Here is a 13,377-nt window from a genome sequence, read left to right on the forward strand (position 1 = left end):
AGCTTCACGGCACTGCCAAGATTCAGTTCATGGTATGGAACAATGGATCTATCCAGAAATGTACAGCATCGATTACTTGTGGTAATGTCGGTCGCAACAGCGGAGACGCGATACCTGTTTAAGCGACGAAATGCGAATTCCATCTACTTCTCACACAATCGCCAAGTATTACCTAGGTAGCGTGAAGCACACACATTGCTCTCGTAGCATATAAAGGCAGAAAGCAAGGACATGTAACGAATAAGCATATTGATGCACTCTCTGTTGGAGTAGCGAAGATATCTACAGCGTCCAGGACCCACTCAAGCTTCCCCACGCCCCCAGACGAAGCTTGTTCGGAACAAGCAACGCGTGCCAACCCCGCTTACCTAGGTATCCGCCATCAACCCATCACCACTCCGGGCACGCCTCAGCCGCAGCGTCTCCTGACGCGCCTGCCCCGGCAAAGGGGGCAGGTCATACCATGCCGCCACTCTTTGCGCCCATACTCCCCAGCTCACACCCACATCCTCGTCCCAATTCAACGATGAAGCCCAAGAAGTTTCTCTTGGATCGCTTACCTGGCATACGCTGGGCGCCTCACGATATTCCATCAACCGAGTCGTCATCATCCAAGCCCAAGTCGCGGAATCCCTTTGCGCTGAAATCTTCCGCACCGCAGCACGGCGCCGTGCGTCCGCGCAAATCAACCCTTAGTTTGACATCTGAACCTGATGTCGAGGTTGATGCGCGGACGCATGCCCAAGGTCAGAGCATCTTCTTCGCGCGTTTGCCGATTGAGTTGAGGCGGATGGTGTATGAGTACGTCATGGGCGCAGAGATCGTGCATCTGACGTTGAGTACAAAGAAAAAGAGGTTTGGGCATTTTCTCTGCAATAGCGAGGGAGACGGTAGGGAGTACATGTGTCGCGTGCTTGTATTTGGCAAGAAAGGCGCGAGGCTGTATAGTGGTGGTGTGACTATAGCGAGGGTTTGTAGACGTATGTATGTATTACCTTCTTCTGACTATCATTACGACAGCACTGGGGAGACTGACAAAGTGCTGGGATTAGGTACTCCGAGGCTATTCCATATCTTTATAGTGCGCATACCTTCTCTCTCCTTCACATCACGCATCTGCTCTACCTTCCCTCTTCCATTCCGCAGCCACGTCTCGATTCGATTCGCACGCTACATCTGCGCTGGGCCATTCGCGCGCTCCCATATCTGCGTCGCGGCCCTTCCAATCGCCTCGCATACCGCGAAGACACGGCCAACTGGGAGAAGGGTTGGGGAATAATAGCGGGTATGCAAGGGTTGAGGCATCTTCAAGTCATGTTGATTGATCCCAGCCCGCAGCAACTTTGGGAGGCTAATTGGGTAGAATTGGAAGACATTTTGCTGGACAGTGTAAGGGCAGTCAAGAGGCCACGCGACGCTGTGGTCATTCTGCCGTACCCGAGTTGCAGGACGGACTGGGATATGGGGGACAGCACAGTGAGACTGAGAGTACTAGACGATGGCCTTGGTACTGGAGGTGACGAAGACTGAAACGTGTGATCTTTTTGGGGACGACAAAGCTCGCTATATTTCCGGTCAAGAATATATGTGGAGCATGTCGCTATCACCAAGTTTCGATCGAGAACCAATCGTACGATGATAATTCATGTAACATGCAGCTTATGCCAAGGTCTTGTCATGCAGCCGATCGTGCCTGCGTTCATTCATTTGTAGTAAGTTCCTTGGGACGCCTGAACAGAGCTTACAAATATTTTCTGGGCACAATTCAAGTGGCACAGTTGCTGCCGACAACAGAGAAATCCCTTGGGCTATTCGTTTCACCTAGTTGGATGTATAAAGGTGGTTGCGCATGGTATACAGACCAGTGTGCTGCGCTTCTCGAAGTTCGCAGAACCTTGGTCCTCATTCCGATCTCTCCCATCATGTCGCACCTCCAGTACTTCGACTACCCTGGCTTCGGCGAGCGATCCAAGCGAGATCTCAATTACAGCCAGGCAGTTCGCATCGACAATCGTATCGAGGTGTCTGGCCAAGGTACTTTCACTCTGTTGGACATGTTGTCTTGTTCTGACAGGCTCAGGTGGTTGGGACCGTACGACGGAGGAATATCCCGATGATCTTTCAAAAGAGGTTGACCAGGCGTTTGATAACGTCGAACATGCTATTTGCCAGGCGGGTGGAACGGGTTGGGACCAGGTGTATAGGACGCGAATCTACATTACTGTGCCCCTCGATGACATCGCGGAGCCGATCATCCGCAACATGAAGGAACGATGCAAGAAACACGGGCCTCTGATGACAGTTGTGCAGGTTGTAGCTTTGTACAAGACGATGAAGATTGAGATAGAAGCAGAGGCGCACTTAGGCTGAGTTACATTTGGGAGTGGGACACCTGTTGCTCGAGTTCACATCTAGTTCAGTGTAGTTTAGGGAGATCTCAATGCCACACAGAGATTGAATAAATCAAACGTAATTTGTACGGCTGGCCGATCGAAGCAAGAATCGCAGTGCTGTGTTCAACCTGTAGATGTTGTGGCGAAAGCTGGAGTCATGTGTTGTATCCTACACCATAGGTTGTAACTGCAAGAAAAAGTGAAAAAAATCTATGTAGAAGGCAAGCTGTTCGATAATCTTAGTTGTTTCGTCAAGACACATGGTTAGCGCATTCTCGGACCTCATCGTCATCGCGGCTACCTGCTTAGTGGGGCTTGGACTGCGCCACAACCATTGCCCTATGGCAGCTTCCTCATCCCTTCAATCTCACGCAAGACTACCTCAGCATTCCGCGCCAATAGTCAGCAGCGAACACAGAAAAGGCGATTTGATCATCTGAGTCTGGCATTGCGAGGCTTTCTGCGGCTATCCACCCGGACGTTCTCGCGCCACACGATTCGACCCCGACTGCTAGCTGTCGCAACAATGCCGAATCGCTTCAGGGCTAAGTTGAAGGATGTTAGCAATCAGACGGGTTTATGTCTACGGAAAGCAATGTGGCAGACCTCCAAGTGCATCCTGTGGACAGTTTGCTCGCCTTGCATCTGTTGTTTACTGCTGTTCCTGCCCCATCGGCATGGTAGAACAAGATCTCCTCTTTTCGATATAGAACCGCCAATGATGCCTACCCCTCGCAGGCGCGCTCTTTCTGTTTCGAGCGAATTACAAACGAACCAATTGACGGTTGCTCAAACTCAGTCTACCTTCATTAACAAGCTACCTTTGGAGATTCGACGTATGATCTACGAAAAGGCCCTAGGAGAACAGCCCATACATACGACTGTATCAGATGGGAAGCTCATTGCTCGACGGTGCGGTCTGAGGAACTGCACGTGTTATCTCAGGCCCTGCCCACCCGGTCAGAGGCTACATTTGGCACTCCCTTTGCTTAGGACCTGTCGACAGATGTAAGTCATACATCCAACATACATGAGCATTCGCCTTGTTAGCATGAGACTGACCAGCTGATACTCTCAGCTACTCCGAGGCCGTTGAATATCTTTACAGAGCCAACGAATTTTTCATCTCTACCGACTTGGAAGACTTCCCAACAGCTGGTTATCTCTCCTACTTCTTCCAACCTCAACGCATCGCGCAGATCAGCAATCTCAACATTGAATGGGATCTTGACCGCCATCAGTATTTCAATGTCAACCTAATGCCTGACCATCACCGACGCGAGTGGTACAGGTCTTGGGACGGCTTAAGCAACATGACTGGCCTCCGCCGACTACACATCAAGTTCTACTTTTGCCTGGACCTTTGGCAGGGATGCTATGGCGAGTTCTGGGAGCAAAATAACAAGGAGCTTCTCCAGCCTATCAAAAATATCACGGCTCCAAGAGACTTCCTCATCACTCTTCCAAACTGGCAATGTTCGACCAACATTGACGTTGGTGAATCCAGATGCACTTTCAAACTACCGGGGAGGGTCGACCTGGAAGGGAACGCGTCGTGACGCGTCCGTGTGCAAGGACGCTTCTCAAAAGATCGTAATCGTAGGAACGGTAGCTTCTCGGGAATAGATGCGAAGCGATCTTGAATACTCATGAAATTTACTGAGAAGCTCGTTCCTTCTGGATTGCACCCAAAGTTTGACTTCCGGAACGTCCACCAGATTTTACCCTCGTAAGCACTTCAGCGTAACCACAGTGCATCCATCCCTCAAGGTGTGGTACAATTTGATGTATAAGTCACTTGAATCCAACGTCTTCGGATGAAGGTTCTCATACCATAGACCGAGGGAACAGGAGAACCCCACAAGGGCAAAGACATCAGACCAGCTCTACCGCTTCTTCGGAGTACACGACTCCAAGAAGCAAAACGCGGCCAAGACACAACACGACAATGACGCATAAGAGACATGCACCCAAGCTCTCGCTAGCGGCTTGATCAGGTTTTGTTCCGCCCTCTGTACCAGCGCGCGTATCTTATCGCGTCGTTGATCAACGTGACAACTTGGCAGCTTGGCGAGCTAACCCGTCCTGAATAGCTTTCCATAACCATCTCATCCTCCGCCAGCCTTTGTGCACAGCCAAGAGCTTCGAGCTAGGGTAGCTCCACCACGTGCAGTAGCTATGCAGCTCAGCTCGAACACCTCCAACCGTGCGGCGTGTGATATTTCGGCGTATTTGATCCATCCGAGGCATTGTATAGCTCTGGCGCTTCTCCGGCACAGATAAGAAGCAAACACGACGGCCAGTATGCTTACGCTGCAGGAACCATTTGACTTCCCAGGTTCCCGGAAATCTCTGGGCTGAGAATCGTCGCAATGCGCTCTTTCGTTGCTACCTCCGTCCTCCTTGGGCTTGCCTCCGCTGCTGCTGTACCTGCTATCGCGCCTCGTGGTGGAGACGGCTATGGTCATGGCCACGGGCACAAGAAGTTCAACGTGCAAGTAGGCGTTCGGCCGTACTATCTTGTCGATAACATGGACGATGGTCCGTTGAAGGAGAAACTTGAGAGTTGTTCAGAGCAAGAATTCAAGACATCGGACTTCGTCTTCGCGCATCGTGGAGCGCCACTTCAGTTCCCCGAGCATACTCTCCAGAGCTACAAGGCTGCGCACCGTATGGGTGCCGGCATGATCGAATGCGATGTTGCCTTTACCAAGGATAAGCGACTCGTCTGCCGCCACGCCCAATGCGACTTGCACACCACAACCAACATCCTCAACACTACACTCGCCGACAAGTGCACCACCCCGTTTTCGCCCGCCACCAATGGCACCGCTGCATCAGCCAAGTGCTGCACCTCGGACATCACACTGGAAGAGTTTGGTACCCTTTGCGGCAAGATGGATGGCTTCAACCCCAACGGCACCACAGTTGAGGAATACATGGACGGCACCCCCTACTTCCGCACCGATCTTTACGCTCAAGACTGCCCCAAACTCATGACAGTTGACGAATACATTCCTTTGGTGGACAGCTGGGGCCTAAAGTACACTCCCGAGCTCAAGACACCTGAGGTTGAAATGCCTTTTAATGGATACACACAGGAGCAGTATGCTCAAGACTTGGTTGACAAGTTTCGCGAGTACGGCATCGATCCAAGTCGCGTGTGGCTCCAGTCTTTCCTTCCTGACGACGTTTTCTACTGGATTGATAACGAGCCTGAATTCGGAGTACAAGCTGTGTATCTCGACGAACGCGTTGACACTCCTGAAGGTTACGCCAACGCTACGGCTAGCATTCCTGAACTTTCTGCTCGCGGTGTTAAGATTATGGCACCTGCTATGTTCGCTCTTACTAAGGTGGATGATGCGGGTAAGATCGTCCCGTCGGAATATGCCATCGCTTGCCAAGAGCATGGTCTGGACATGGTCGCATGGTCGTTCGAGCGCTCTGGATGGCTGCAAATTGAGGGCGGTGGATATTACTACCAGTACGTCGCCAACGTTACGAACAATGATGGCGATATGTACACAGTACTTGATGTGCTTGCTCAAGATGTAAAGATCTTGGGCATGTTCTCGGACTGGCCAGCCACAGTCACTTACTATGCCAATTGCTTCGGGTTATAGGCCGTAGTAGAGCCTTATATAGACCTTGAGGGTAATGGAGTAGTGATACAGTATTGAAGATAGTATTGACTCAAGCAATACAACCAAAAGTACCTGCAACCGTGATCATTCTTCCTATCTAGTACCGTTCCAAGCGTTGACTATGGCAAGCAACTATACAGTCAAACCTTATAACAAAGAAACATTGGAGAACAGGAACTTTATAAGCATTACCACTTACGTAGTTACAACATTATCTCAATCTGAGTCACCACAGTAGTGCAAACCTCGTAGCAGGCAACATGGCGCGGTTCTCGCCTCTCCCTCTGCTTCCCTCTACCATATTGTGACCTCCTACACTGATAGCTGCTGCGCGGTCTGCTGAATTCAAAGAATAGGACACAAATAGAAAGATGGGTTGGAAGTCCTAAAGTATGCTACTCTATGATTTAATGGGTCGAGGCGGCTCAGGAGCTTTCCTGTCACCGTGGTAGTTTCAGACAAGCGTGAGCGAGGATCATGGAGGTATCTGATACCCCAGTCTACGCCATGGCCGAGATCAAGTACGTTGTAAGGGTAGCTCTTGTAGAATGGGCTGTTTCTAATTTTTTCTTGATAAGAAAACCTTGGAACAACGCTGCTAGTAGGTGTGACTACTTTCGCTTCTCGGGATATCCTTGGATACATCCAACAAGGGGGATCAGGTCGGGCTCCAGGAAATTTTGGTCATAGATCTCGTGAATTTGTGCAGTACTTTTAGTGCAAACAATTCACACTGAAAGTCTGACCTGCTCGCTTACCGCTTTACTTGTCGTACATGCATCACCCTAGTGTACATAGAGACTAACGACAGATGCGTGAGACTTCAAGATCCAAGTCATGGAGGAAGGACTAAAATAGAGACCACCCGGGAGCATTCAAGCCCTGCGCGTACGATGACGATGCACTTAGGTGAGATTTGGAAACGCCGATTTTACAGCTTTTGTTCTTTCTAGATATCAATTCTTGCCATAGTAAAACTCCACCAAAGTACATACCACCTACGTCTTCGACTTGACGCTGCCAGGGGTGAACGAAGGAGCCGCTGCATTCAACCCTTTAGAAGGCGGCGGCTTGCTTTCGTTGACCGACTGGCTGATTGCAATGCCCCATGCGCGCCCATCAGTGGACTGCTGTGTAGTTGCGCCCCATTTCTGACCAGTGCCAATGCCTGTGACCTTTCGCCAGTCTTCAACATTGTTGTTTTCGGACATCTCAATTGTTTTGGATAGAAGAGGGTGAGTGGGCAGACGTTATAGATTAGTTCGATTGTGGCGTGTGGCTGTTGAGTATATACAGTTCAGGAAAACGTACTTGAACGCAAGATTGAGGGTACAATGTACATGGTCAGTGCGTGAATGGATACGAATTCCATCTATTATGGAGTTCAGGGGTGCCGTAAAATGCACTATTCGCAGGTGTAAATGCGTGGAATACAATGATTAATAGGCGTTAGGTTTCCAACGTTGTGTGTATGTGCGCGTGCGTACGTGTTTGATCATTGAAGTGCAATTTCTCTGTAGCACCTATAACGTGCGTAGAATGAGGACATTGTTTGACTAGGCTACGTCCTTTTAATGTTTGCGCTCTTGCACTCTGTTCCTGTATCCTTCATATCTGCTCTATGTACTTTATATGATGTAAAGATACGTATTCGTGCGCAGGTGGGGACATAGAGCGAGCGGCGTCAGCTTTGGCCCGCTGGATATCAGCTTGCCAGTAAAGTAGCATGACGGTATTCAGATACTAACTCTCCTCCAGCGTGCCTCCGAGTGTCGTATAGAAGACCTTCTGGCTTACTTGTTCCGCAGTGCACGCTCTTCAAAGTCCCGTATAAGTGCTTCTGCTGCTGCTGCATGTTTGGATTTTCCCTGCTTTAGAAGCCCGTTCTTGTACTTGTGCAGTTGTTCCATAGTCTCTACTGGAACGTGAGTCTCTCCCCTTGCCACATCGATTAAGCTCAGCCAATCGTGCATATAAAACTGCTTCTGATGCTTCCAATCTTCTGTTTCAGGTAGTCCAGATGTCAAATCGAACAATATGTGGTTTAGAATGATACATTCCTCACTGTGATCGAGCGAAAATGGCCTGAACATTGCTGCGACGCATTCGACTTCTCTGAGGATATAGTCTCTCTTCTGCGCTGGTGATGCATCCCTTGGAAGTTTCCATTCCACGCGATGGCCATTCGTTATGATAGTAGTCACAAATTTGTGACTGGCAGTATCCAGCCAACTGAACGCCATGTGGGGGCGCAACACAGTCTTCTCCTCCTTTGTCAAGGAGGCGAATGACATTGCTTCCTATTCAGCCATAACCGTTCGCTTCCAGTGTCGCTCTGCAAGCATGGGAACATGGACTAAAGACTTGTTGAACTTCGGGTCGTCGTTAAGTCTACGCAAAGCCACAGCCTCCTCGTAACGAGACCTTTGTATGGATGGAATGTGTTGATCCATATTCAGTCCCAGGAATGGAAAAGCCAATAACCCGGCCCACGTTCCTGTAGAGACGGCTCCGAGCCTTCCAAGCAGACGTTTTCCAACTGAAATACTATTCAAACCCTTCATCCTAAAGGAAATGAGTAGGCCTGCAATTCCTCCGGCAAGCATAGCATCATCGCCCGTGAAGCCGTGGCTGCTCTGCCACAACTGGTATTTTGGCGGGGTAATGCCTTCGTAGCGAAGGATCATTTCATCCAGCTGACGTTCACGGTGCGTCAAGTAAACCATCGTAGGTACGTTAATGACTGTACCAAGACCTGCTCTAGTGAAGAAGTACGCAGATTTTGTCGGCAAACTCAGCAATGGTCTTTTGGTTATAGTTCGACCCAGAAGGAGAGTAGCAACAATTGTTGGCGGCAACAGGATAGTTGCAGTTAGTTCGTTTGCGCAAAAAGGTTCTTCTTGTTCGCGTATGGCTGAATGGAGACCTTGTTGTGTGTGTGAATAGCTATCGCTCAAGATGCTATGTAGTCACCAAACTCACCTGCACCCGGAGGCACAAAAACACGAACCATTATCGAGGACCATCAGACGATTGGAAAGAAGTAGTCTGAGAATTAATCGTAAGAGTGACACAAGAAGATAAGACTATAGTTGCGGCGTGGTTGCACAGGGCTAACATCCGAGAAAGGCTAGATCCCGCGGACATGGATGCTGACTCATCATCGAATCTTCGCATCCGCTCAACACCAGCGAGTCTGTTGCCAACAGGAGGATAGCCATCCACAGCCATGCCACCACGGCTAAGAGCGGTCCGAGCCGCCTCAAATCTACTGTCTGTATGTTCAAGAGCACCTACAGCGGCATTGATCGCCCCATTTCTCTGGCCCGCCCAGCAAAGATGCGCGTCCATTCTGTCTTCGCTCTCCGACAATTCAGGCGCCTACAATAAAAAGATCCGCCGAGGTCGCGGACCTGCTTCAGGAAAGGGAAAAACCGGTGGACGTGGTCAGAAGGGTCAGCACGCACACGGCAAAGTCCCGGCAGGTTTTGAGGGAGGTCAGACACCACAATGGATCACCAATCCTGAGCGAGGGCGGGGGAAGTACAACCCCTTCAAGGTGGAAATGTCGCCGATCAATCTGGACCGAATTCAGGATTGGATCAATCAAGGGAGATTAGACCCCAAGAAACCCATCACTATGAAGGAACTGGCCAAATCAAGGTGTTTGCATGGCGTTAAGAGGCATGGCGTCAAGTTGCTGGCGAGAGTATGTATCTACCCTTTACGCCCGCTGCATGGATGCTAATTGTGACTGCAGAATCCGGAGCAATTGACTACACCCATCAACATCGTCGTCTCGCGCGCCTCTGCCGACGCTATCGCACGCATTGAAGCTCTCGGCGGCAGCGTAACAACACGCTTCTACTCCCCCACAGCCATCAAGCGCGTCCTTCGAGGCGACACACACCCTACGATATCTCTTCAAGCCTCACCAGACCTTGTCGCTCTCACCGGCCGTTTGCCAGCCGCCAAGATCCCTTCGCCTATCCTCAGCGCCCTTCAGACAGCCAGTGAAGAAAAGAAGAACGAAGCCATGGCTGCTGTCATGAAGCAGATTGGTTCCAAGTACAAGTACAGACTGCCTGATGCGACTGGCAGAAAAGACATTGAATACTACCGCGATCCAGCACATAGAGGGTACTTGAACTACCTCATGAAGGATGGCGAGAGCCCAAGTCTGTTCTTCAAGCCGCCAGGCGAGGCCAAAGACAGGAAGAAGCAGAGCGCGAGGAGAGATGCCGCCAAGGCGAGCGCGGACAACAAGCTATTCTAGAGAGGGGCACCGGAACATGTATCATACTATGTGTATAATCAGTAGTCGTCCACGCGGACCTACTACTATAGTGGGTGGAGACGCAATGCAGAACAATGACCTGACGTGCATCCATCGGCTTACGAATTCTTGTCCAGACCAAACATTCCTTGGACGCTCGCTACGCTGACCAACACTGGCACCATTGATTAATAGATAGGCTCAGATACCGTCGTCCCTAGCTCTGCCACGATGTCGTTATCCGGCATGCACATAGTAGGAAGTGGCTGTGCAGCCTAACATCAGCCATTGCGCGGCATCCCTAAAAGCAGAAGTAAACCAAAACCCAACCAACATTTCAGCGCCTTTGTGCATAGCCCCAACAACAACCACTGCGGCGGTGTGTTTAGTGAAGTCGGCGTCAACAAAGAAGCGCGGGATCATGCTTGTTTCGAAACGTTTTATTACTATCACCATGAAACGTGTCGCACTGTCCACAATGGTCAGTCCGCACTGTTAAATCCTGCGACATTACCCCAGTGTACGGATCACGCTTGGTGCAAGATATGGGAAATTCATGTCAGATGGCACGGGCGTCGGCAGAGTCCCTGTGCTGAAAGTGGAGGCCTTGTGTCATTTTATATTGCTGATGTCATGTCGGTCTGGGTATGAGGAATAGAAAAAAGTGCAAGCCTCACGTTGAAAGTCTACAACAGCGTGTTGGGATTCGATTTATGTTAGCCGATGAGCCAAATGTAGTACAAGCAGCTAAGTAGCCCCAAAGGTGTCTCAGCTGAGGATTAGGTTCCGCAGCGTAATCTATGTCAATGTGTGCTAGTTCGGCAAACTTCCCTCTTGAGTCGTTTCTCCTCTAAGAATGACCCAAACAATCTTCACTTAATCGCATACTCTAAGAAGCAGCCTGGGCCTAATTGGCCAATGCTGCAAATGTATTTGCAATCCTCTATTACGTTGAAACACCAATGTCGAAGGTCAACACCTTTTGCAGTACGTTTCAACATTGGGATACAACCCAGCGAACAAACGAGCTTGTTCGTGCCGGTGGAAGCGACGGTTGTTTTCGTGATAGCGGAGCCCAACTTCAGCTTTATCGGCAGCAATAATGCCTGTTTAGTCGAGGCTGGGGCATCCTCACCGGAGGGCGGGCACCCGTGTGATGGGAATCTGTGATCTGCAATCAACGAGGACGTTATCCGATGACGAGAGGTCAGGCCAATGTAAAACTAGATATGTGGACATGACATGGATTGACAGACGCTGACAGGGATTTCAGTTATGCGAAATCCCGCCCTGTCAGGCAGTGCAGTTGAGACATGAGCTTCCTCTGGATGTCCTTGGAAACATGTCACAAAGCCATTAGCTGCAGTGAGAGACGGACGATGGAAGATGATGATGCACATGGAAGCCTTCGTGCCGGCGGTAAACTGCCCCGACATGTCCATAGGAGTCAGCATAGACCTAGTTGGTCGGCGCTCCGCTTGTGCGAGCCGGTGAGACTGTCTGCACATCTTACAGATCCTTTGGGTCGACGGCTGCGTGTAGCGTTCTTGCTTGCTTCGTCTCTCTTTGTCGCTGCACAAGGCTGAGGAGTGACTATGGGGATGCGTAGCGACAACTCGACAGGATCATCTGTGAATGCACATGGTGGCGCAAGCCAACGTATCCTGATCCATTCGGTGACATGCACGTGGTGCAAAGGCTGTCTCGTTTTGAAGTAAGAAAGTGATGCGTCGCTTTTCCTCATACGGCTGAATCAAATGCGCTGAGCAATGTACTGCGGCTCCTAGAGGGGCGAGCGCGGCCTGAGTCCGTTCCAGCGAGTGCAACGTCTGTACACGGAGTGCGTTTGTGTTGTCTAGAATGTGAGCTGCAACCGGCTCCGCGAGCGACACTCCAAAAGTTGCTTCTGAACACGGAAGGAGGTGTGGAGTGATGTTAGCCGGCCGCCTTTGTTGGTTGTTGCATGATGGTGGCACGATGACTCGTCGCGCGCGTCGAAAGCACCGCCAGACGTCCAAGCTGGAACATCGTTGTTCGAATCGAGCGCTAGGCAACCAACGAATTGCAAGTCGTTTGTTGTGTAGCCTTGAAGGAGTCTCGCCCGGCAATAAAGTAAAGTAGAGCCTGAACTTGGCAAACTAGCTCGATGAATTGTATTTGGAAAAGATAGCGAGGGTTTGCCGACGTCGGAAGCATTGTCTTTGGCGCAAATAGATGGAGCCTCCTGCATGATACTTGGTACGCATGGGGCATGATAATAAGGTGCGACTTGGTCACACAAAGTTGGTTGGCTGACTGACGCGTGAGTGGCTTCGCTAGTGTGCTAATGAAGCTCGTGGCGTAACGCATACGGGACTTGTCGTCCTCCATGACAGTGTCAGCCGCGGGATAGATGATACGGGTCAGCTGTGCATCGGGCAGGCTAGCATGGCCTCGTGGATCGGTACCAACGCCCTTGTACATATTCACATTCAATCTCCGGTGGGAAGTAGCAAGTATCGGTACCCCTTGGATAAAGCCTATCCTCCCGCATTATGGCCTGTCCGGTCAGCATGCTGTATCACTGTCAGACGAGCGGCTTTGCAGCCCGAGTGCGATGTGGTTGCGTCACACTATACTTTAATACAATGACCAAAGGATCCCATCTAAGCATAGCAAAGGATCCATCATACTGGATGAGCAGACCTTGATGTTGGGTTGCTGAATGATTAAGGCGTGCTCGCTCTAGAGCGTGGGGTTGCGCATTGCTCATTCGTCGGGGACCGTCTGACCTACTTCTTTCAGCACCAGAGAGCGGGGAACTGGATAGGGATCTGAGGACGCCGCAAGCCGTGCAAAAAGGCTAAACTCGACCCAGTGGACTTGTGTGGCAAAGAAGTACAAGATCCTGAGTCGGCTTGAGACTTGTTGCAGTGCGTGCGTCTATCGCGTTCTGCTTTTGCAGCTGGGCCGCTAAGGCAGCAATCGTAGACCGGAATTAAAGAGCCGTAGCCAAGATGCATCGCACTTCTTGATCGCGAACGTTTTTGGGCACAGTGTCGTAAGAGGACGGCGAAAAAAA

General features: G+C 50.5%; 5 protein-coding genes across 5 annotated transcripts; 3 read left to right on the forward strand and 2 right to left on the reverse strand.

The window, feature by feature from the left end:
* Positions 1-463: 463 nt before the first annotated feature.
* On the forward strand, positions 464-4,352 carry GT037_002428 (uncharacterized protein; the record flags this gene model as incomplete). Its single annotated transcript, XM_038927475.1, has 6 exons — positions 464-984; positions 1,053-1,516; positions 1,861-2,034; positions 2,081-2,321; positions 3,472-3,886; positions 4,245-4,352. The coding sequence occupies 6 exons, from the start codon at positions 464-466 to the stop codon at positions 4,350-4,352; spliced, it is 1,923 nt and encodes a 640-aa protein (XP_038790767.1).
* A 413-nt stretch (positions 4,353-4,765) lies between these two features.
* On the forward strand, positions 4,766-6,019 carry GT037_002429 (plc-like phosphodiesterase; the record flags this gene model as incomplete). The annotated part of the gene is made up of 1 exon (XM_038927476.1): positions 4,766-6,019. One exon carries the CDS (start codon positions 4,766-4,768, stop codon positions 6,017-6,019), a length of 1,254 nt encoding a protein of 417 aa, XP_038790768.1.
* Positions 6,020-7,038: 1,019 nt separating this feature from the next.
* GT037_002430 (uncharacterized protein) lies at positions 7,039-7,251 on the reverse strand (the record flags this gene model as incomplete). Its single annotated transcript, XM_038927477.1, has 1 exon — positions 7,039-7,251. The coding sequence occupies one exon, from the start codon at positions 7,249-7,251 to the stop codon at positions 7,039-7,041; it is 213 nt and encodes a 70-aa protein (XP_038790769.1).
* A 532-nt stretch (positions 7,252-7,783) lies between these two features.
* On the reverse strand, positions 7,784-8,334 carry GT037_002431 (uncharacterized protein; the record flags this gene model as incomplete). The annotated part of the gene is made up of 2 exons (XM_038927478.1): positions 7,784-7,787; positions 7,838-8,334. 2 exons carry the CDS (start codon positions 8,332-8,334, stop codon positions 7,784-7,786), a joined length of 501 nt encoding a protein of 166 aa, XP_038790770.1.
* Positions 8,335-9,269: 935 nt separating this feature from the next.
* GT037_002432 (mitochondrial 54s ribosomal protein 10 18) lies at positions 9,270-10,316 on the forward strand (the record flags this gene model as incomplete). The annotated part of the gene is made up of 2 exons (XM_038927479.1): positions 9,270-9,749; positions 9,801-10,316. The coding sequence occupies 2 exons, from the start codon at positions 9,270-9,272 to the stop codon at positions 10,314-10,316; spliced, it is 996 nt and encodes a 331-aa protein (XP_038790771.1).
* Between the last annotated feature and the right edge of the window lie 3,061 nt (positions 10,317-13,377).

Source organism: Alternaria burnsii, assembly GCF_013036055.1.
Source record: "Alternaria burnsii strain CBS107.38 chromosome Unknown 750, whole genome shotgun sequence".
Lineage (NCBI taxonomy): Eukaryota > Fungi > Ascomycota > Dothideomycetes > Pleosporales > Pleosporaceae > Alternaria > Alternaria burnsii.